At 40.4% G+C, this 23,808-nt stretch overlaps 1 protein-coding gene and 1 non-coding gene across 2 annotated transcripts in view; one reads left to right on the top strand and one right to left on the bottom strand.

Moving 5' to 3' along the window:
• The window catches only part of Ptp10D (Protein tyrosine phosphatase 10D), a 159,455-nt gene that overhangs the window by 60,800 nt on the left and 74,847 nt on the right, over positions 1-23,808 (bottom strand). Inside the window, exons 11-15 of the mRNA XM_080266339.1 lie at positions 22,621-22,758; positions 20,987-21,092; positions 19,092-19,255; positions 2,919-3,049; positions 456-615 (exon numbers count right to left, since the gene is read on the bottom strand). Of these exons, the coding sequence (XP_080122465.1) occupies positions 456-615; positions 2,919-3,049; positions 19,092-19,255; positions 20,987-21,092; positions 22,621-22,758 (699 nt within the window). The remainder of the gene's footprint in view (positions 1-455; positions 616-2,918; positions 3,050-19,091; positions 19,256-20,986; positions 21,093-22,620; positions 22,759-23,808) is intronic.
• Positions 9,211-9,329, top strand: LOC145391977 (5S ribosomal RNA). The gene has a single exon (XR_013895919.1). It is a non-coding gene; the product is annotated as a 5S ribosomal RNA (ribosomal RNA).

Raw genomic sequence — 23,808 nt, 5'->3', positions numbered from 1 at the left:
CAGATCAGATCAGGTCAGATTTGGTAAGAATAGGTTAGGTTGGTTAGGTCATCCAGTGATGTCAGATTGGTCAGGTTGGGTAATGTTAGATCATCAAGGCAAATGAGATCAAGTTGTGTAAGTTAGATTTGGTCAGGCTTACTATGGCTATGTCCAAGGTTGTTTGCCAGACCAGAAAATGTCCCTGCAGTTATATGATATATAATCTATTACTAAGTTTATCATCATGATCATCACCATCCTAATCATCACTATCATCACCCAAAAATCAGTTATATCTACACTGGTTCACCACTGTTATGGTGATTGTGATTACAGGATCTAATAATACACTGGTGCACTTCAGTAACATCCAACTGTCTTACCTATGGCCTTAAACAGAACTGGCTGCACAACTAACTTGATAAATACTGTACTGCAGAGTGTGATAAAGGAGATTGTAAGTAAATACAAACGTGTTCTGGTGGTGAGAGTGGTGGTATCGCTGGAGACAGAGTGTGCAGTGGTGTGAAAGTGGAAGTGGTACAGTTCACCAGGCATCAACTCCCCAATCAGTACAGTCAGTTTGCGGTTGATCCCCTCTGTTGCCTGGTCACCAGATATTTCCTTGGATTTCTGAGAAGGGATACATTAAGTAGTCTATGCTATTATTACTACAATGGTAAATATAAACTGAAAAAGACAAGCAAACTGCACACCAACAATACGTGACAGACTAAAGTTACCAAAGCTGAGTCAAAGAATTATTCAAGTGGCTTTTCAAATGCTGTAAGAAACTTGCTCAGCACAAAAAAAATAAATAAATAAATAAAAAATGATAAACAGAATGAAAAAAAATATACTGTATATATAAATCATGACAAAACAACATAAAATTACTCAAACAAGGTAATGATATAGAATAACTGTTAAAACTTTTGTCCAGTGGTATAAAATGTTTCTACATCTGGCTATAAAGTTAGAGACAACCCTGCAACAGACACCCAACACAACAATAAAACAGAGAAATTCAAAAATGGCTCTTGACAATCTACTGCAAACATATTCATTATACATGTTCATTATAAAAGAAATACCAGGTCAACCATGTCGTGATTTCACAGTGCAACAAATTATTCAAATAGAGGAAATAATACCCATAAAGCTATATGCAATTGAGTTTATTAAGACAATATATAAGCTGTTGGCTTGAAGAGGATCAAAACTGATGTATGGAACCTTCACAGTCAACACAATTTCATTATCTTCATCATCATCATCATCATCATCATTTTGACTTTTCTCCCCACCTCAGGATAAGATGAGGTGGGACTCAGAAACAAAAGAAAGTATAAAAGTTGCAGACTTGTTAACAGCATGCCCAAGGAAAATGGGCAACACAATCATTCACACATAATCCAAACCCCCAAATTCAAATCACATGCCTAAATATTTGCATATAATTTATTCTGAGTTTTCATTAACAACTGCCATAAATAGGGATTGTAATTATTATAAAGATACACAAGTTTCAGTCTAAATAGAGTCTCAGTTTCACAACATAGTGAACTTCAATATGGGTATGATTTCTTCCATCAACTCAGTTGTTTTTGTTGTGACCCTTGGATCATAGGGATGTAAACCCAGTGGAAGGCAGGAAACCAGCCACTTCAGTAGGGCACTCCCAGAGAACTTCTGTTGAAGTTATGTTGAAGGACTGTCTGTGTTGTGATGGTGAGATGCATGAGGTGAGCAAGCACACCAAGGTGTGGGTGGCTGCATTACAGGAAGGACACAAAATTTTCAGTGAGTTGCATTCCATGTTGGTGCTGAAGCAAGAGAGAATGATGGCTGCACTGCATTCTGGCTGCTCATATGTTCCTGGGTAAGGTAGTTTATGGGGGATGGATATCTGGTGGTGGTTCATGAAGGATTCTGTTTACTGGAGGCTTTGGATGGATGTAGTGGCTATATGTTTATGAATGTGCCTGTGAAATGCAATACTGGCTGAAGGAAGCGAGACGTATTCAAGTGCACTGTGTAACTTTGGGAAGTTGTTCAATTTTTACATTTTTGTGATAAAGGGTGGTGTGCAACATAAAGGTACATGAGTGGGATGGATCTTGAGATGAAGAGACAAACTGTGCATCACTCATGATCCCTGACTGGAAGTACTTTTCGCTTCTTGTCAATTTTTTATTTTTAATGTCTTTTTAAATGTATTTTTCATGCTTTTCCATGTCTGAGGTAGATAAGGTGGAACTCGCTGTCTTTCTTATGAGCTGCTTGCCCAGTTTTCAGAGATTTTCACAGCTACTGAAAGACAGTGCTAGTGAGTGTTTTCAAGAGTGGAGTTTCAGAGATTCCTTTGTGCTGATGTTGCTTGTATGTAATGAGAATGTCATGCATGTATCCAAGGTAAGACCTACAACTTTGGAGTGTCTTTCCACAGGAGGAAGTTGGTTAAAGAAGGAGATATGAGGGTGCATTTGTGATTCATGTCTGTGTGGAGTGAAGAGGATGATAACTGATTTGGTTGGTGAAGCAGTCATCCTACTTGTTTCAGCCAATGTTCTAGTAAGTATTGGTACTGCTGGAATTTATATGCTGTGAATTGTTCAAAGAGAAGATTTGTGCCTATATACAGTAAATCCTCAATATACGTCAGGGATGTGCCCCACAATATCACAAATTTTTACACACAACACATACTGTTAACTGGAGGAAATTAGCAAATCAAGTTAATGGATAGCAACAGTAATATGATTGATAATTTTTATCAATTCACTGTGGACATAACGCACAAAAGAATGTATATTATATATATATATATATATATATATATATATATATATATATATATATATATATATATATAAAATGATGCCATACTGTGAATGCAGCTGCACTAAACAGTCCCTTCCAACAGCTTTACATACCTTGTTGTCTGGTGTGAGATCGTTCCACCATATAATCGTGTAGGTATCAATCCTGCCCTCTGGTCGTGGCCACTCAAAGGTTATGTTCTGAGAGTCGAGGTGGTGTTGTATCCCTCTCACAGGGTTAGGCGCTGTGGCAAAAAAAAATATCTCACTTACAACATAACACTTCATCAGCTGTGAACAACTTGAAAACTATCGATCTATCTATCTATTGTCAGATGCCATAATCCCATAGGGGGGGGCCTTTTGACTTTGAGTTATTTGTTTTACGGGGAGGGGCACTAACCCTCCACTAACCTACTTGTTGACACATAGGGAGCACATATGGTTTGGTTATATGGTTACCACCGAGCACTGTAAATGGTTTCTTGGCTTACAGGAAACCATTTGGCTTGTCACTCAATGTAAAGCCACCTGGAAAGGAAAGAAAAACAATAGGAAATGACAGGAAAGATGGGAGAAATAGGAGGAGAGAAGGGCAGGCACAGAAAAAGAATGATAAAGGCTAAGGAAGAAGTAGGCAGCACTACATCGTGAGTGGCCTTTTTATTTTATCTTGGCCTAAAATTGCCCTCTCTCCGTCCTGAATGCTGAGATGTAATAATAGATTAACACTAGAGTACACTGCTAATTACAATGAAATACTATGGAATAGATGTAAAGCCATAGTACTGTTCTATTTTCCCACTGAACTACTGGAAATAAGTTACAAAAGGATGAAAATGACGGCCAAGTTAAGGTGACCGAACTAGCTACAGTATTCTTCCCATCAGCTAGATAACAGAGTGTACTTTGAACTTAATTCCTTCTGCCTTTGAACAATTTTATTCAACTTGCATAAGACCTATATTGGTGCAAGGGTTAATGAAAGCTAGTTATATTTTAACCCTGCAGTTTGAAAAGTCTATCCTATGTAATTTATACTGCATGCAGAAAAATAGAACTGAAGTACTGTATTTAGCCACTCTAATCCAGTTACATATTATTCAGTTTACCATTAATGTTGCTACTTCCATACAGCTTGTATTCAACTCTGGCAAGGCCTCTCCTACTGGATGGGTTTTATGAAAGCTACATCTAACTCTTCCAGTTAAAAAAGTCTCACTTAGGCTGAATAAAACAAAAGAATATAACACAAATACAGTTGGCAGAAAAATATCTTATCACACAAAAGTATTATAAAACAGGACACAGTTAACAAAATACAATGAATCATGTTCTCTGAGACAATAAATTTCTAAGAGTATTATGGTCTCAACTAACAATACCATACGACTGAATTACATGTAATATTGCAAATCTAGAGACACTTGCACCTTCGACACACAAACACCAGCCATTCAGAGATGACTGAACTTTAGTGGTCATTCTTAAGTTCATTATTCCTAACAGTTCAATTGTTTTATATAAAGTAATCCTTCATTTATCTGGATGTGCAGTATCCGGACGTGTTCATTATCTGGATACCGGACCTTGGCTCTGTTAAACCATTATCCGAATTTACCTGCTATGATCCAGACGTGAAAGTCCCCAAGAAGTTTGGCCGGCCAGCTGACATGTTCAAACATTTGGTATTGTGACTGCTGGGCTTGAGCCGTGAGCAAGAAATACGCTGTAACCCACAACCAGAGCTAAAATGTCTCTCTGCCCCTGTACTCAGTGGTCAAGTCATTCTGGTCCAATCACTCCCATCGAACTTTCGGCACATGAGTAATGCGACTGTAACCCACAAGCTGTGTCAAAATGTCCGTATGCATCCCTACCAAATGTCCAAAGTCACGCGGCCACCAGGATAGGTCTTTCCTAACTGCCACCGAGCGTGTAACGAACTGCAAGCCATGAGTATACGTTTGGTGACAGCAGCCATCCATCTCTCTACCAAACGTCCAGTCACTCGGTCACTGGAAGTTGTGTTTCCACACAGCCGGGTGTATACCACTGACCGCAAGGTGCAAGTCACGAGTAAATGTACGGTAAAAGCGCCCGTCTGCCTCATGACAGAAGGGTGATAATCTTGCCCACAGCCTAGCTTCTCCCCCACTCCCATCCCTCCACCATACCCTCCTGGCTCCCCCCTCACTCCATTGCGCTGATAGCACTGACTTATGAGTTATTAAAGCTTTTTGCGATTTATTTGAATACTATTGGTTGTATCAAAATTCTGAAGAGACCATGAGAATGCTCATGAAATTCTGCATCTAGACATGTGCTTAACTCTTGGAAGGTGCTGACATAATTATGCACTGGGATGGTGGGAAGTTATATGAAGGTAGGTTTTACTCTTCAACACTATTTATTTTCTGCATTTCTGTATTTTTACTCATCAGTTTTCTGTGGTTTTATTTAGTTTATCTTATAGTATAAACACCAGTGAAGATGAAGGTATACCATTTATACCAATTTAACCAATTTCCGGTGGCATATTTGGCCGTGGAACTAGTTTGTGGCCCGGGAGCAGCTATCACTGGTGTCAGATAACTGACTTTCCAATCATCCAGAGTTTTTTTTTGTGAATGTGTGTTGTTTCTACATTGTTTCCTTGGTGTTTAGCTTTAATGTGGATAATCCTATGCGTGTTGTGATGTCTACATATGGCAGACTGATCTGAAAACAGTGCCAAAATTAAGGTGAGTACTGTACATACAGTACTGTATAAGTAGGGTGTTTTTTGCTTTTCAGTTTTTTCCATAGTTTTCTTGGTGTTTAGCATTACTCTGGATATTCCTATGTGTGTGTCAATGTCTAAATATGGCAAACTGACCTGAAAAAGGTGCCATAATTAGGAGGGGTATTGTATTTACAGTACAGTAGTGTATTGGCAGGGTGGTTTTTTGGTTTTCATTTTTTTTTTTTTTTTTAATGCTTTTCTTGGTGTTTAGCATTACTCTGGATATTCCTATGTGTGTTTTGATGTCTAAACATGCCTGAATGACCGGAAAACACTGCCAAAGTAAGCAGAGGTGCTGTACAAATAGGTTAGGTATAGGTTGGAGGTTACGTATGGGGAGGGTCTGGGTCCAGTTGGGGGGATATTCTTCTGCACTACCCGGATGTGCTTTTGGCTCTATTACGTTGGATAACTGAGGGACTACTGTATTTTGCCAACTGTATAACTGGACATCTAGTGTTAGTGATTCACAGCTAAATCAGAAGCATAGGGGCCCAGGGCTGGGCTACCCCCATTCTGGCATTTAAGGTGAGTGACCAGTCACTTCCCTGAGAGGCATTATTGTACTATGATAATTAAACCTCATCCATCCCATGAATTCACACACTTATAGGTTACATCCAGTGAGTGCCTTAACCCACTAGAAAACTGAGCATCTATTTTTGTGGTATATGGTTACCACCCAATGTAGTGAACAGTTTCCTAGGATAAAGGAAACTGTTGGTTTGTCACAAAGTGCAGAGTTACCTGCATGTAGCACTGCAATGAGTGACTGGATACTGGATGTTCACAGTGATTTTATATATACAGGTATATATATATATATATATATATATATATATAAGTCACATGGAGAGACAGGCTGACAAATGAGGATATAAAGGAGCATTGTGGTGTGGATGTGGATGTGATAGAAAGCGTTAGGAGGAATACACTGAGGTGGTTTGGCCATGTGGAGAGGATGGAGGGTGAAAGACTGACGAAGAGAGTGTATGTGAGTGAGGTGGAGGGGGGAAGAGGGAGGGGGAGGCCGAGGATGAGATGGAGGGATGGGGTGGAGAGGTATATGAGAGAGGGGATGTGAGCTGGGAGCGAGGCAGTGAAATGGCGGGGGACAAGGCAACGTGGAGGCGATTTGTTTGTGGCCACCCTGAATAGGATTGAGGCATCTGGCAACAGATATATATATATATATATACATATATATATGGAGCCTCTGTGGTACAATGGTAGAGTGTGCATTTCACACGCTGGTGAGCGCGGATTCGCCTCCCGCCAGAGTTGTAAAAACTTTGGGAAGCGTTCACCAAGCCACTTGCTATTTTGCCGGACACAAGGGGTGCTGTGGTTGAACCAGAGTCGCATACTAGTATGCTTGCACCCAATCAGCTTAATGCGGGCCAATTACACTTGGTTCACAGATTACACACACATCCAAAGCCATTACAACACTACAATTACACTTACAAGCACTTCTCACCCCACATACAGTCCCTACCAGACAGCCTAAGCCACTGGGTAGAGATACATTGGCTGTATCGTCCCTGCTTTGGTAGGGATAGGCCAGTCCTGCAGTGGACCTCAATGGCTAATGATGATGATTTTATATATATATATAAGAATAGAGAAAGTAAGAGAGATATCAGATGTCCTAGTGAGTGATCATCTAGACTTCCTTTCCCACCCTAGGGTAGGGTGAGGTGTAGCAATGTCCAGACAGCACAAATTTGCCCAGTTCAATGGGCCACACTTCCATTCACTCATCATTGAAGTCCATGGAACCCTGGCTCTATCTGATATGCTAAAAACCCTCACCACATTCTGTAGCTTCACATAAACTTATCCAATAGAGCCAGTCCAAATGCTGTCACATTAAAATGGGGTGCCAAATCCCTGATCATGCACTTCTTCTCACAACATTCATCTAACTACCTTGATTTCTTGCCAGTCCCCTAGTCTCACTGACTTCCATATCTCTCTTCCTCACACACTCAATCACCATATCCCTCCACCTTCTCAGCCCACTCCTACCCACACCATCCTCCTCAGCCTACCTCGTATTCTCCCCCTATACCTCATCTCCGATGATGTGTGGTTGCTCTTCTCCTGACATAAGGTACAATAAATAAAAAAGTCCTATTGACCTAATGTATTTTTTATTACCATCTTAATGCTTTTAGGAGGTTTAAATTGCGGGGGTATAAAAAATTTTTGCACCACAAGGGGGGAAAAAGTGGACTTTGGGCGGGGGTGCAGAGGGAAATAAGGGATTTCATGAGTCCCTCTAAAGCTATATTTGCCTAACGCCATATTTGCTTAACACAAAGTCGGTGCAGAAGCAAATACCACGTTAGGAGAGGACAGACTGTATATATATCATGTTAGGGAAGGACAGACTGTAGGTATATATATATATACAGTATATATTTATGTGGGTGCTCACACCCAGGTGAGAGTGAATGGAGATTTGAGTGATGAGTTTTCCACTGAATGTTGGTGTGCATTAGGGGTCAGTCTTGAGTCCCATGTTGTTTATCATGGTACTTGAAGCCCTTTCACGTGACTTTAGAAACGGACTCCCGTGGGAGTTGTTGTATGCTGATGATTTGGTGTTGATTGCAGAGAATGAAAGGGAGGCGGAGGAAAGGTTTAGGAAGTGGAGAGATGGTATGGGGCAAAAGGGTTTAAGGGTAAATGCAGATAAAACAAAAGTGATGATATCTAGGGTTGGTGGTGGTACTGTCAAAGACAAGGGAGAGTGGCCATGTGCAGTTTGCCACAAGGGCGTGGGAAGTAATTCCATCTTGTGTGGTGTGTGTGATAAATGGGTGCATAAGAGATGTAGTGGTATCAGAGGTAGACTGCGAGATAATGCTGATTTTATGTGTACGGCGTGCTGGGGTGAGCAGGTGGAGATTGTCAGACGTGAAAGGATTGAACTTGCTGGTGAATCTCTTAAGTGTGTGGAAGAGTTTTGTTATTTGGGAGACATGTTGTGTGCTGGTGGTGGGGCTGGAGCTAGCTCTGTGGCTTGGGTGAGAAGTGGTTGGAAGAAGTTCAGGGAGCTCTTGCCTCTCCTGACATTGAGAGGGCTCTCCCTACGTGCTAAGGGGTCTTTGTATGCAGCATGTGTTAGGAGTGTAATGCTGTATGGCAGTGAGACCTGGGCAGTGAAGGAGGAAGATATTCGCCGGCTCAGACGTACAGAAATGACAATGATTAGGTGGATGTGCAGTGTGTCCCTGCGTCCAAGGTCTGGAGGGGCTGGGTTTACAATGGAAGAGTTGAGAGGTAGGATGGGACTGGAGTGTATTGGTGTTGTGATGAGAAGAGGTAGATTGAGGTGGTTTGGACATGTGGAGAGGATGGGGGATGATAATTGGGTGAGGAAGGTGAGAAGTGTTAATACTGGGGGTGGGGTTATGAGGGGTAGACCGAGAAAGACATGGGAAGAGGTCATTAATGTGACCTTAGGGTTAAGGGACTGAACAGGGAGGCTGCAATGGATCCTGCAGCGTGGAGAGCCGCCATTAGGTGACCAAGGCCAACACATGCAAGCATGTTGGAGCCTTTAAAAACGAAACGAAACGAAACGAAACGAATATATATATATATATATATGCCAACGGCCATACCACGTTGAGTACACCGCTTCCCGTCCGATCAGCGAAGTTAAGCAACGTTGGGTCTGGTTAGTACTTGGATGGGTGACCGCCTGGGAACACCAGATGCTGTTGGCATCCCTACGTGTCAAGTGGGGTTGGTGGAGGATTAGTGCCCCTCCCTGTAAAATAATTAACTCTAAGCCGTTGGCCACCCCGTTTGGGATACATGGCATCTGGCAATGAATGAATGAATGAAAAAAAAAATATATATATATATATATATATATATATAGAATGCATATGCTAGTGTATAAGTCAATCCGGCGTGTAAGTCGACCCTTAAAATTATGAGGTGTATTTCAGGTATAGGCCTATGTTCGCCAGATAAGTTGACCCCCAAAATAAGGCAGCACCACTTCCACCTGACTGTCAAGAATTTGTATATATATGCTAACCAGCAGACAACTGACATCATTAGAACCAAAACAGCAAAAGTTTATAGGCACCAAACATCTTGTACTAACAAAGTCCAGTACAGGCATACCCCGGTTTAATGATGCAACTGGGTAAGTAAAAACCTATCGCTATGCGGGGTATTGTATCTCAGGATAGATTTAATATGTAAAGCAAATAGATGTGTTTTTGAGTCTTGGGTTTCCCCCCAACCAAGTCCTAAACCCACCCAAATGATTCCAAAAAAAAGTGTAACCCATCGCATCCAGCATACCCTGTATATGCCTGCCAACCCTTCTCCCAGCCAGGCATTCCTGAGAAAATCGTCTGTTTTTAAACTTTCATACCTCAGCTAATACTTAATCAAAAATAGAAAACTAAGTGTCATAATACTCGCCAATCCTTCGACTTCAAGCTGACAGCCCCAAATGGTCCATGAAGGGCATGTAGTCAGAGAGAGTAAGTGGGGAAAGGGGGCAATTTTTGTGTTTTTTTGCCTGTGTCTGTAAACGTGGCAGATGTGTGGTGACACAACTAAGGCTTATACTAGCCCTCCACAATAATAACACTTCCAGAAGACCGCAGTCCACCACAAACACCATTTCCATGTATGTTTTTTAAAAATGTGGCGGAATGGCTGCTTTGAGTCTGGTAACCATAGCAATAACCTTGAGGCAGGCTGCCTCAGGTACAGGCACGGGCGCTTGCTCGCCTCACCACCACTTTACTACTACCACCTTACACACACACACACACACACACACACACACACACACAGAGGTATGTTTGGCTTGCACTGTTGCTCAATTCTAGCACTGCTGTGCCACTAGAAGTCTGGGTATTACAACAACTACTACAACTATTATTACTACTACACCTACCACTGCTACAACTACTACTACTACTACAACTACCATTACAACTAACCCTACAACTACTACTACTACTACAACTAACACTACTACTACTTCTACTACAACTACTACTACTACTACTGCCACTGCTACTACTACTACTACTACAATTAACACTACTACTACTTCTACTACAACTACTACTACTACAACTACTACTGCCACTACTACTACAACTACTACTACTACAACTACTGCTACTACTACTACAGTAATCCCCGTACTTTCCAGACACCCACTTTCCAGACACTCCATTACCGGACATTGTGGGCCTGGACCTTCGAAACCCAAAAATGGCCACTAGAAAAAGAAAAAAATCCCCCCAAAATCTGAATTTTTTTCCCACCCGAAATTTGAAATTGCCGTGCGGCACTGAACAGCTGTTACACCATGGACCCTTTACCCCTTCCTTCCTCCCCCTTCCCCTGCCAGGGCTGCCATTTGGTATTTTTCATTATCAAATGTGGGCCAATTTGGTAATGGAAAATTCGTTTGGTAATGAATCATAATAATGCATTACCAAACGGATTTTTCACGTGTATAAAGGTGCGAAAGTTGATGTATGCAGAATAACTGAAACGAAATGGGGAAGTGAGAGTGTGAAAGAATGGGAGTAAGGATGGGGTATATGTGCAGGAGTAGGTGAGAATGAGAGGGCAAAAGAAGGAGTATGTATAGTTGTGAGTAAAAGATGGAAGAAGAGCATAAGACAGTATGGATCAGTTGGGTCAAGGATTGTGTGGGTAAGATTGAAAGTTGGATAACAAATGTGGGCAATTGTTTGTGTGTATGCGCCAACACAAGATCGTGTAAGCAGAGTGAGAGAAGAGTTCTGGACAAATATGGAAGTATGCATGGAAAAGTTTGGAAGGAATGAGAGAGTGTTATTGATCGGTGATATGAATGGTAAAGTAGGGAATGTGAAGGTGGATGGACTAGTTGGTGAATGGGGTGTGCCTGCTGAGACAGATGAGAATGGCAGTGTGTCAGTGGACATTTGTGCTGGGAGGGGATTGGTGATAGCCAATACCCTCTTCAGGCACAAAATGATCCACAGGTATACATGGCGAGTGATGAGAAGGGTGTGGTGAACTGAATGAAAGGAAGGCAATGATTGATTATGTGTGTGTGGATGAAAGGATGCAAAAATGTGTAATGGATGCAAAAGCTTATAAAGGTTGGGGGAGTGGACTTTCTGACCACTACTTGGTGGTGGCCAGAATCAAGGTCCAATTAGGATGGGGAAATAGAAGAAAAGAAGGATGGGAAGAAGGAGTATTTGTAAGGAGAGTGGAAAGGTTACAAGAGGATGAGAAAAAGGCAGAGTATAAGGAAGAAGTGGAGAAATGATTGGACAAATATGAATTGGAGCAGGTGGGGGACGTGGAAGGTGTGTGCAGGATATTTACAGATGAATTATGTGCAGCATGTGATGTGGTGTGTGGGATGAAGTGAAGACGGAGGGGTGTGCAAGGAACAGAGTGGTGGAATGAAGAGGTGAGACAGGCTGTGGCACAAAAAAAGAAAGCATACAATGAATGGATGGGAAATGGGTGCATGGAAGAAGCTGAGAGACGGAAGAGAGAGTTATATGTAGAAAGAAAGAGAGAGGTGAAAAGATTAGTAACAGTGAGTAAGAAGAGAGCGGATGAGGAATTTGGAATGAATTTGAGTGTAAAGTGGAGGGACTGTAAAAAAATGTTCTGGAAAGAGGTGAAAAGAGTAAGACTGGGTGGAAGTGAAGTCAGCAGGGGAGTGAAAGATAAAAATGGTAGATTACTGGTGGAGAAGGGAGAAAAAGTGAGCAGATGGAGAGAACACTTTAAGGAACTGTTGAACGTAGAGGATGGAAGTAATGCGAGTATAAGTGGCTGGGGAATGGCTGAGAGAAGGAGGGAGGTGAGAAGACAGGAAGAAATCAGTAGGATAGAAGTTGTGGAAGCAATAAAGAAAGTTAAATTGGGGAAAGCCCCAGGAATTGATGGAGTGTGTGGTGAAGTGGTGAAGTATGGGGGAGAGATAGTAGTAGAATGGATGTGGAAAATGTGCAGATTGGCCTGGGAGGAAGGTAGAGTCCCGGAGGATTGGAAGTCAGGTATAATTATTCCCTTGTACAAAGGAAAAGGGGAAAAAGAAGTGTGTGGTAATCATAGGGGTATCTGTCTTCTTAGTATAATAGGAAAAGTGTATGGTAGGATACTTATTGACAGAGTTAGAGAAAGAACAGAGGAATTAGTTGGAGAAGAACAGGGAGGCTTTAGGAAGGGAGGAGGTTGTGCAGATCAGATATTCATTCTTAGATCTTTAGTGGAAAAGTTTCTAGAGAAGGGAAAGAAGTTGTATGCGGCTTTCATGGATTTGGAGAAAGCATATGACAGGGTGGATAGACAAGGATTGTGGAAAGTATTAAGAATATATGGAGTAGATGGGATGTTGTTGAATGGTGTGAAGAGTATGTATGATGGTGCTAAGGCTGCAGTGCGTGTGGATGGTGAACTGAGTGAATTTTTCTCTTTGAAAGTTGGGTTGAAACAGGGATGTGTCATGTCTCCATGGTTGTTCAATCTGTACATGGATGGGGTAATAAAAGAGGTACAAGGTAGGGCAATGGATGTTGGAGTGGCCCTGGTGAGAGAGGGTAGTGTTTGGAAATTCCCTGTTCTGTTGTTTGCAGATGATACTGTGTTGTTGAGTGTGGACGAAGGAGAGCTGCAAGGCTTGGTGGATGAGTTTGGGAGAGTGTGTAAGAAACGGAATCTAAAGGTGAATGTAGGGAAGAGTAGTGATGGTCTTTGAGAGAGGTGAAGTCAGTGAATGTACAACGAGGTTGGATGATGAGGAATTGGAAAATGTGAGTACATTTAAGTACTTGGGTAGTGTGATGAGTAAGGATGGAGGTTTGGAGGGTGAAGTGCTTGAAAGGGAACAGCAGGGAAGAAAGGTTGCTGGTTCCTTGAAAGCAGTGATAAGAAGCACGGAAGTGAGCATGGAAGTGAAAAAGTTACTACACGACAGTATTGTGATACCAACTCTAACGTATGGAAGTGAAGCTTGGACGTTGCTGGAAGGACACAAGTCAAGAGTGAGAGCAGTGGAAATGAGTTATTTAAGAAGAGCCTGTGGAGTCACATGGAGAGACAGGCTGACAAATGAGGATATAAAGGAGCATTGTGGTGTGGATGTGGATGTGATAGGAAGCGTTAGGAGGAATACACTGAGGTGGTTTGGCGATGTGGAGAGGAAGGAGGGTGAAAGACTGATGAAGAGAGTGTATGTGAGTAAGGTGGAGGGGGGAAGAGGAAGGGGGAGGCCGAGGATGAGATGGAGGGATGGGGTGGAGAGGTATATGAGAGAGGGGTGTGTGAGTTGGAAGCAGGGCAGTGAAATGGCGGGGGACAGGGCGACGTGGAGGCGATTTGTTTGTGGCCACCCCAAATGGGATTGAGGCGTCTGGCAATAGATAGATAAATAGATGAGGATGCACAGAATGGAGATGGTGGATTGTTTGCTCTCTCTGATTAATCTGCTAGCCAACATAGCATGAAAATAATCACCATGCTGTTAATTATATGAAGAGTGATTACATGTATTTCCACTTGTATATATAATTTGTGAAGAATAAATGCTAGCTTTACGAATTTGGTAATGAAAAGTTAAATTTGGTAATGAAAATTGAAGAGTTTGGTAATGTGGCTGTTGTGATCTGGCAACTGAGTTTCCCCATCACCAACACTCCATGCAACAGTTTCTGCCTAACTTTGATCGCGAGTAGATGCTTATCACAATGGAAGCCACAAGTGCTCATTTTTTATGAATAAACAGTGAATAAACTGCAATACCTCGTCAGTCAACCACACGGGAATTTACAGTGTTGCGCAGTGTTAAGAAATTAGAATTTAGAATGCAATGGATTAACTGTGGAGTGCAAATTGGCAGTTGAACCTGGCGTGGTGCAGTTAAGAACAATGTGCAGTGTTAAACAATTATAACTCACAGTACAAAGAACTAAGTGCAGCACAACACTGGATTACTGTATGTGGTTCAAGAACATTTTCACCACTGCCGAAACCTTAGAAAAGGTGGCCACAAACATGCTGTAAGTACCCTGGCTGAGGTACAGTCACTTCTAAGTCCTCATTCTTTAGTTCCTTTTCATTTATTTCATGCTTTATGTCCATTATTGGTGTAAATAGGGTCTTAAATAGGTTTAAATAGGCACTATGCATGTCTGGTAGGGGGTTCTTTAGGTGGCTTTCAAAGTTAGGCTGGGTTAGGGTTCTTAAGTACCAGTCCAGGAGCCAGGGGCCCACTTTCCGGACGGGACCACTTTCCGGACCTGCCTTTGGCTCTGTTACATCTGATAGTAGAGGGATTACTGTACAGTACTACATAAAACCTAAAAAAAAAAATATTGTGAACAAAGTATTTATTCACGTACTGTCCATAATCGAAAATACTCTATTTTCCACAATAATAGATTTTTTTTTCCTGTGATTTAGACTTTTTCATCATAATAAATATACACACAAAAACTTTCAATAAAAAATAAGGCACTGATTTCATCATGAAACAAACTTTCTGCTTCCATTATTCATGTAAATACAAAGTGGTGGTCCAAGACGCCACACCGCACTTCCTTCTCCCTCCCTCCTCCCTTTCTCCACTCCCTACCTCCTCTTCCAATATCCCCCTCTCCAGGGTTGTCAGTACCCTCTTAACCATTCCCATCATTGGATATAATGTACAGACGAATGTACAGAGGGAAACAATGGGCGCACAGTGGAGGACTCACATCCCCAACCCTCCTCACACGATGCATAAATATCGACACTCATTATGGCTGTCGCTTTCCTGAGAGGAAGAGTCACTTTCTCCACTCATAATTGGCGATAATGTCACCTCAACTTCTTTCCCTATTGCATTATCACTAAGGCCTTTTCTTTTCTGGCCTTTGAACTTCATTGGTGTGGAAGTCAGCAGCTGCGGGCACTCAGCCAAGGATCCAGACACAGGGAAAACTTTTTGTGTAGGTCTATCCATTACGGAGGTAGGCAGGTAACTGAAGCGTGACTCAGATGAGTGCAGGAGGGTTGCTAGTGGCTGCAAGTGATGAAAATAACCCACAGAATATTCAAACAATGTCGCAAAACACTAGATCATGTATACATGTCACCCAGATTTCCCCAGGGCATCAGTATGCATATCACCTGGATGCGATGGGTTAAGGCTAACCTAAATGGCCTAACAGCTGTAAAAGAAGCTGCCCTAAGCCTAAAACCAGTGCCTGTCTCACTTGTACCCAGTCAAGGTCACTGGAGAATGTGAGCTCCGACTAGTATTCAAACTCAGTAGAGAAGAAGCAGCAGCACTTTATACTGTACAATCCCACCATGAGACGGTCCTGGAACAATTAAATAAACATCTGTTATGCATAATAATAATGTATGAATCATGCAGAAACTTCCAAGGTGCAAACTGTTGTGACAGAGAATCAATGATGTTTTGACATGGAATTCTCTTGACAGGGAATGCAATCGATGATGCGATCGGGATAGCCTTTTCAACGGTCCCTCTTCACATTGTTTTAGCTAATGTTCTGGTTGCTGAGCTCCTTTATTTTCTGCTCTCTAATTTTCCAACATTTATTTAGAAATTCCTTTGTATTTTCAAAGCATTTTCCTTGAACAGCCCAAATGTAAACATATGATTTATCAATCAATGATGCAATCGGGATAGATTTTTCAATGGCCCCTCTCTATGTCATTTGAGTTACTGTTTTGGTTGCTGAGCTCTTTTATTTTCTTCTCTCTTATTTTCCAACACAAAGCGCTTTTCCTTGAACAGCCCGAATGTAAATACATGATTTATCGATGTCACAGTTTCCATCAAAGCATGAAATATTTACTCTCTATGGCTTTCATAATTATTTAATATTTATCTAAAATTGTTATTATGTATTTCATGATAGGTTAGATGTTCAAAGGTCAAACATGAAATATTCTTTGTTGAGCTGCCTAGTTGTCCACACTGTTTTGTACCTCGTCTGATGTGCGAGAATCCATACCCCAAATGACAGTGTTCACTCCACCCCTGACTAAAACACATTTATCTAAAAACAGTTTATAAATCAACCTAAACACATAATTTAAGTCTAAAATATCATCAAAATTGGTAAAAAAAAAAAATAAATAAATAAGTAGATGGTGTAGGGTGGTATTTCTACACCCATCACTATGCTGGGGTATTGCATCTAGGGGTATCATAAATCGGGGTGTGCCTGTATAATGTTAAGGTTAGCAAAAGGTATAGTGCATCTCCACACAATGCAAACTCACACGGTGTGAATCACCTACAATGCAAGGTCAATAATGAAAATGCTTATTTTTATCGAATGAGAAATCTGCAAATCAAACTTCCCAACATGCAAATTGGCTGTATGATTCCACGGCAAAAACGGACTTCCCGCCATTACTATGACTGTCAGGCTGGACAATGCGAGTCAGTCACATGAAGGAAGGTGGCTAGCAAATGAACCAGATTGAAAATGGCGAGCGACTGGCCACCTATCTGCATACCATCTATCGAGTTTCCTGGGTAAACAAACATTTCTCCTCCATGGTGTTCTATTTGTTGTTTTGTTTGTTGGTCCAACTAGAAGTACTATTTGACAAAAGTATTAGCAGGGTAGAGCAGGCTCGAAGGGGACCCGAAGACCAAGCCCTAAGTGGGCTGTTTACCATATATCATTTTTCCCATAAGTTCTTCGGTTCCCACAATGCGAGGGTTTCTGCCGCCCATAAACTCGCATTGTGTGACGATGCACTGTATTTGTTAGTGAAAATATAAAATTTTCAATTATCTTGTTAGAATTTTCATTACATGGCTGTTACAAATGTGGTGTGCAACCAATCACTGTAGTGAAACTGTTCAAAATGCAAATCATCTCTATCCATGGATAGCCTATGGCAACTGCGTGTCAGATTCTCCGTCTCGAACAGCCGTTACCCAGTTGGTGTTTGTTTACGTGTGTGGAAGAGTACCCAGCACAGGATACTCCTCACATTTTAGGTGTAAACATTGGTAATTAACCCCTTCTTTACTGAATTTCCAAAATGTGTACCCCTGTACTCAAAATGAAATTTCAGCAGAGGAACCGAATACGATCATGAGTACTAAGGTACTCACGATCATTATAGGGGCCTATTGGGCTTCCTCTTCCTCGGTTTGGGAGCTTTGTGATCCCATGTGTGATGACATATGGCAACTCTGTCACTGATGCTGCACTCCCCTGCCATATGCCCCTGCTATGGGGCATAGTTTTATGAAAATGACTCAGATATGTTATATAGGTCATTGTACCATATATATTTTGAATTTGGTATATATAATGCCCTATAGCATGTGATATAATATAGCCAGATAATGCTTCTTGGTAAGGGGACTCTCGCTAGTTTAGCAACAGTGGTGGTACCGCAGGAAAGTGTGTGGGAGTGTTTTTCAAGCAGTGCTTTTGGATTTACTTCAGTGCCATGGCATCCAACGGCAATGAATCTGACTTGGATGGTGACTTAGAAGTGTCTGACGATAACGAAACACAATCTGACATAACTGTGAGCGACTCTGATGAAGAGTACATGCCTGAGAATGACGGTGAAGTGAGCGATAGTAGTGGGGAAAGTGATACTGATTCCGGTATCAGTTTGGCCTTGAAGCGCATCACCCCACACCCACTTACTTTTGGCCTGCCTGCCTCTTACCTCATTCTTCATGGACCTTATTCATACTTACAAGGTAAATAATACAATCATTATTCTCCTCCCTATTCATTGATTTATATCTCTATCTACTATATTTATCTGTATATTGTATGTTTACTAAATCAGTTGGTTAGACATGTAATATTGTCATGTACATTATTTTAACATATCATAAACACATCTCGTAGTCAATATCTACTTACCAATACAAAAATAAATAATATAAAGCAAACAGAAACGATGTAATAATAAAATAAATACTACCCCACGAAAGAGCCACGCCTGGGGGAAATTCAGTTTGGCACGGGGGGTAGCTGAGTGGGGGAGTAAGGGGGGAAATGCAGTAACGAAGGGGTTAATGGTAACCACGACTTGTTTTCATTAAAACTTTGTCTTGGCTACAAAAATTAACCAGGTAAGAAGTAGTTCTGTACTGTATATAAAATTTGGATCTGTCATAAAAGTTGCAGGACAGGACTAGCATGACAGAATTAGTAGGCTATCATATGGCTGTTGGCCTGCTGGTAGCATCACTTCCCTTCTTCAGTATATGCCATGGCCTTATTTTTGTCTCTGCCATGTATAAATAACTTTAAGCTCGGCATATTAGTCGACCCCTGTGAGAATTTTTATGCTTAAAATGTTGATTTATACACCGGCATATATGGTATACATATACTGTATACAGGTAGACAGATAGATGGACAGATATACTGTATACATTACATCTCCCAAATACCTATTGCAAAAGACAAAATTCAAATCAAACTCACGGACAGTCTGCTCAACTTCCTGAGGTGAGAAGCTTTCCACACGATGGGACACAGATCGCACTTGCATAACGTAGCGCTCACCAGGGTCCAGACTGGCAACAACAGCCACAGTTCTGTTGACGGGTGGTAACTCTGTCCAGTCTGAGGCTTCCACTGTTCGATACCTGTTATTGGAAAAGATAATATTGTAAGTCCTCATTATACGCTGTCATTTTAAAAGTTCTTTATGTTATTAAACCCATCAATTCAAAGGCATAGTTTATTTTAGACACTCCATTTAGTCCAGTGGTGTATTTTAAATCCTGTTTTTGCCATCGCCAAACTATTTTATTCAACTTTAAGATAGGATTGCTGAACTCAAGGGGTTACATACAGCCTTTTTACATCCTTTACCGCAAAATATCTTCCTACCTAAAAGAAGGATCTCTAGAATTGGAAAAACTGGTGATGGTTGCATCTAACGCTTTCAGTGGAAAAGCCTCATCCAGGCTACAAAGAAAATAATCTGAACACAGCAGAATAAAACAGAAAATACATATTTGAAGTTTATCTATCTATCTATTGCCAGACGCCTCAATCCCGTTCGGGGTGGCCACAAACAAATCGCCTCCACATCGGCCTGTCCCCCGCCATTTCACTGCCCCGCTCTCAACTCATACCCTCCTCTCTCATATACCTCTCCACCCCATCCCTCCATCTCATCCTCGGCCTCCCCCTCCCTCTTCCCCCCTCCATCTCACTCACATACACTCTCTTCGTCAGTCTTTCACCCTCCATCCTTTCCACATGGTTAAATTCCCAGAAGTTACATAAAAAATGCCTATTAGAATTCCACTGCTATCTATAAAGAAGCTTTGCCAGATTCCAAGTTATGTTATCAGTTGTACGGAAAAAGTTGTAAGGTTTTGTAATACATCCCTGACATATAAAAATATTGTCCAGAACTCCAGATCAATGTTGCTAAAATGTTATCCTCTCATATGTACAGCTGTGGACAATATCACTCCAATTTTTAGTCAAACACTTATGAACCTCCTTACATGACATTCTGAGGAGCTTGTGGGGTTCTAAAGCTCATATCACTGGGTTTTGAAAGCTACTGCTCATTGTCTCATTATCTAAAGTGATGGAGTGGACTAATATTTATGCATGCAACTGTAATATATGAAAGTAACAGCAGTAGTGAGAGAGAAGAAACCTAATGTTCAAACTTCAAAACAATATTACAACTATACTAAAGTTATATTCTACCACATATACCTTAAAATCATTAGTCATTTACCAAGGGTACACACACTGCACTCCACAACATTTATGGATATCTTCCCTCTACCTTTATCTCTGCAAATGTATTTCTCCTACCTCTAGACTATGACCTCTTACCCTGTTGCTTATCTGTTTTATAATCTGCAAAATTATAACCAGCCTCTCTTAAGCATTCCCTTATCATCTATGCAACTACCAAACAACTATATATTGTCCTATGAAGAGCATAAAAGCCAGAGCTTAGGCTAAAAATATCAGTCATCCTTGGCAAGTGTGGCCAGTCGCTCTCCCTTGTATGGCATATGTGAGTATATAGGCCCCAGCAACTGCCAAATGCAAATCCTTATGGGTCACATGTGGTTGAAATGCTTCACCCACTTGTCTATCAGACATCCATTTCATGGGAATACGTTCACCACCTACAACAGTAAACAGTTCCTGGGTAACAGCAAACCATCTGGCTTGTTGGTAAGTGTTGCTACGATCACATGAAGGTAGCACTATACAGCTGTCCCCGGAGCCCCTCGAGGACCCATAAAAAATAGTTTATATGAGTACAGTACTGCAGAGTTGGTCACTTTTGTAAGAGATATACAAGACAGCTGCCACAATATACACATACAACTTACCTGACAATATAATGTGTGAAGAGGGATTCAATGGGTGCCCTCCATGCCAGAGTCACTGAAGTATTTGTGGTTTCAACTATCGTCAAGTTGCGAACTGAATTTGGATCTGAAAAAAACACAGCAATACAGTAATAATGAACTAGATTGGTAGATACACAGCATTATGAAAGTCATGTACGCTAAGTCCTAATTGTAAGCTGCCTTCATCAATGTGTTTTGCCAGTAAGGATGGGTAGGAAAAACATGAAGTTATATATACAGTTGATAAGTTGATTAATAAACATATTTCTTCAGCCCCTCCAATCTAATGATATATTGCTTATCTTTATCTTCCTGTAATGTTATTCAGTTTATGAAAGACTTTTCAAATTGGAAGTGTTAGAGAGTAGAGTCTCCCCCAAAAGATGAACAAAATAATTTAGGAGTAGCAAAGGATACAAACGAAGGGACCACGCGTAATGATGGAACAGAGTTCTTACTGTGAGGATGGTGCTCATATGCTTCATTGATAAATACCATATTTGTGTTCACACTTATTTGGCATGAGGACAGGAACAGCATACAGTATTTAAGAAGGTGTAGTAAATCCACATTACATGTCACCCTTCTGCGTATCTTTTCTTTGTTATTTAGTCCATGTATATTACAGAAAAATTTATTTTGGTTCCAAAGTTGTCCTTAAAGCAAATCTGCAAGTTCCCCTAGTTTACACCACCAGTTGCCTACCTATGGTAGACAGGTCTGCCTGGATAGACAGACCATGAATAAGCAACAACAACAAATGTACCTGTATGGAAAAAGTTGTGATATTTTGGAACATCTGTGTCAAATAATGATGACCTCTTGTACTGATGAAAAATATTTGGCTCAGAAATATTCATGCCAATTTGTGCCTCTGCCAGTTATTAATGGAGGGATTACTGCAGCAAATGTTGGAATATATTACTAGCCCTACAGTATAATATATCCGTGTTGTGGAAACCCACATTACTGGAGTAACAACTGTACTGTATATAATAAATACAACTGATTGCTGCATTACTGATTTTTTTTTTTTTTTTTTCTGCAAGAAATACTGCTTCAGGGTTGTTTGCATTTTTAATGACAGAATTGGGCCACTCCCATGACTTATTACTAAACCATGGCACCATGAATTTCTATGAACCTTAGCTATGATGTAGGAAAGAATCTCCTCAGTTACTAGTCAAGCTGACCTTGTATTCCGACAAAACTAGGCTATACACTGGGCTAAATATGTATATGTAGAATTCTAATAGGCTAAATATGTATATATATATATACTGTATGTATATATATATATATATATATATATATATATATATCTGTATAAATATATATATACATACAGTATATATATATATATATATATATATATATATATATATATATATATATATATATATATATATATATACATATATATATATATATATATATATATATATATATATATATATATATATATATATAGTATATATATATATATATATATATATATATATATATATATATATATATATATATATATAGTATATATATATATATATATATATATATATATATATATATATATATATATATATATATATATATATAAAATGTGGTCAACTCACAGACAGCTTGGAAGTAGACATGAGGTTCACTCCAGAGTCCATTCGAGATGGCGTACACCTTGATCTCATAGCCAGCACCAGGGAAAAGGTCCTCTAGTAACACATGGGCATCAACTGTCTGACGGGTTACAGATTCAGCTGAAAAGAGACCAGTTATGTATAATACAAACAAGTAATATATGTACAGTGAACGAAGTAACTGTAGAGTACATCATCATTATCATCATCCAAACCTTTTGTTTTTCACCTAAAGATGGAATATGGTGGGGCCCAGAAAAATGAAAGTGAAAGAACAAACATGAGACAACAACTGACAGCTTGTCCAGTGAAATGGACCATAGAGACATTCAAACATTACTCAAGTCCTGGGATCCTGACTGTCTTACAGACCAAACCATTTGCACATATTTTTCTACCATGTTTTCTTTACAGATGAGCTTCACATACACCTAACAGTCACCCCATCAATTACTGTGCTCAAAAGGGAACTAGACCTTTGCTATGTGCTTCTCCTCACCAACTCAGTCCCCTTTCAGTTCCCCAGCCTAATCAACTTCCATACCTCACTTTCTCATACAGTCATATACTTCATCTATCCACCTCCTTCTTGGCCTGCCACACCTCTTCCCACCTTCAAACTCACTCACATATACTGTATAGCATATATATCTTACATAACTCCATAATAATACAATCTGACAAACCAAACACTATTTTGGGTCTTTGATACTTTTGTATAAGAGGTAGAATGAATATCTGCTAAAATGGTAGGGGGCATGGGGCTCAAAATATTTCCCTTTCATATACCCACTGACGAAAGGCATCATTAACACTTTAAAGCATTAAAAAATATAATGCATTATCACAGTTTATTATACAACCACAAAATACAAAGTTTCATCTCTAGGATCAAATTCATATACGAGGAAGTTTCAAGCATGTGTTCCTGCTTTTTCTTCAGTGATTCTATACACTTGTTACTGGAAAAAAAATAACTGCAAAGAGGGGACTTAAATGGTCATGTTGGTGAAGCAGCTCATGGTTATGAAGGTGTGCATGGGGAATGTGCATATGGTATAAGGAATGTGGAAGGGGAAAGGATACTCGAGTTTAGGGAGGCAACGGACATGATTGCGTGCAACACATATTTTAGGGAAAGAAAGAGTAGGTTAATTATGTACAAGTCTG

Source organism: Coenobita brevimanus, chromosome 20, assembly GCF_032717465.1.
Source record: "Coenobita brevimanus isolate Jiangsu-jjx chromosome 20, ASM3271746v2, whole genome shotgun sequence".
Taxonomy (NCBI): Eukaryota; Metazoa; Arthropoda; class Malacostraca; order Decapoda; family Coenobitidae; genus Coenobita; species Coenobita brevimanus.
Note: the sequence above shows the minus strand (reverse complement) of the source record. Positions and strands in the feature narration are given on the sequence as shown.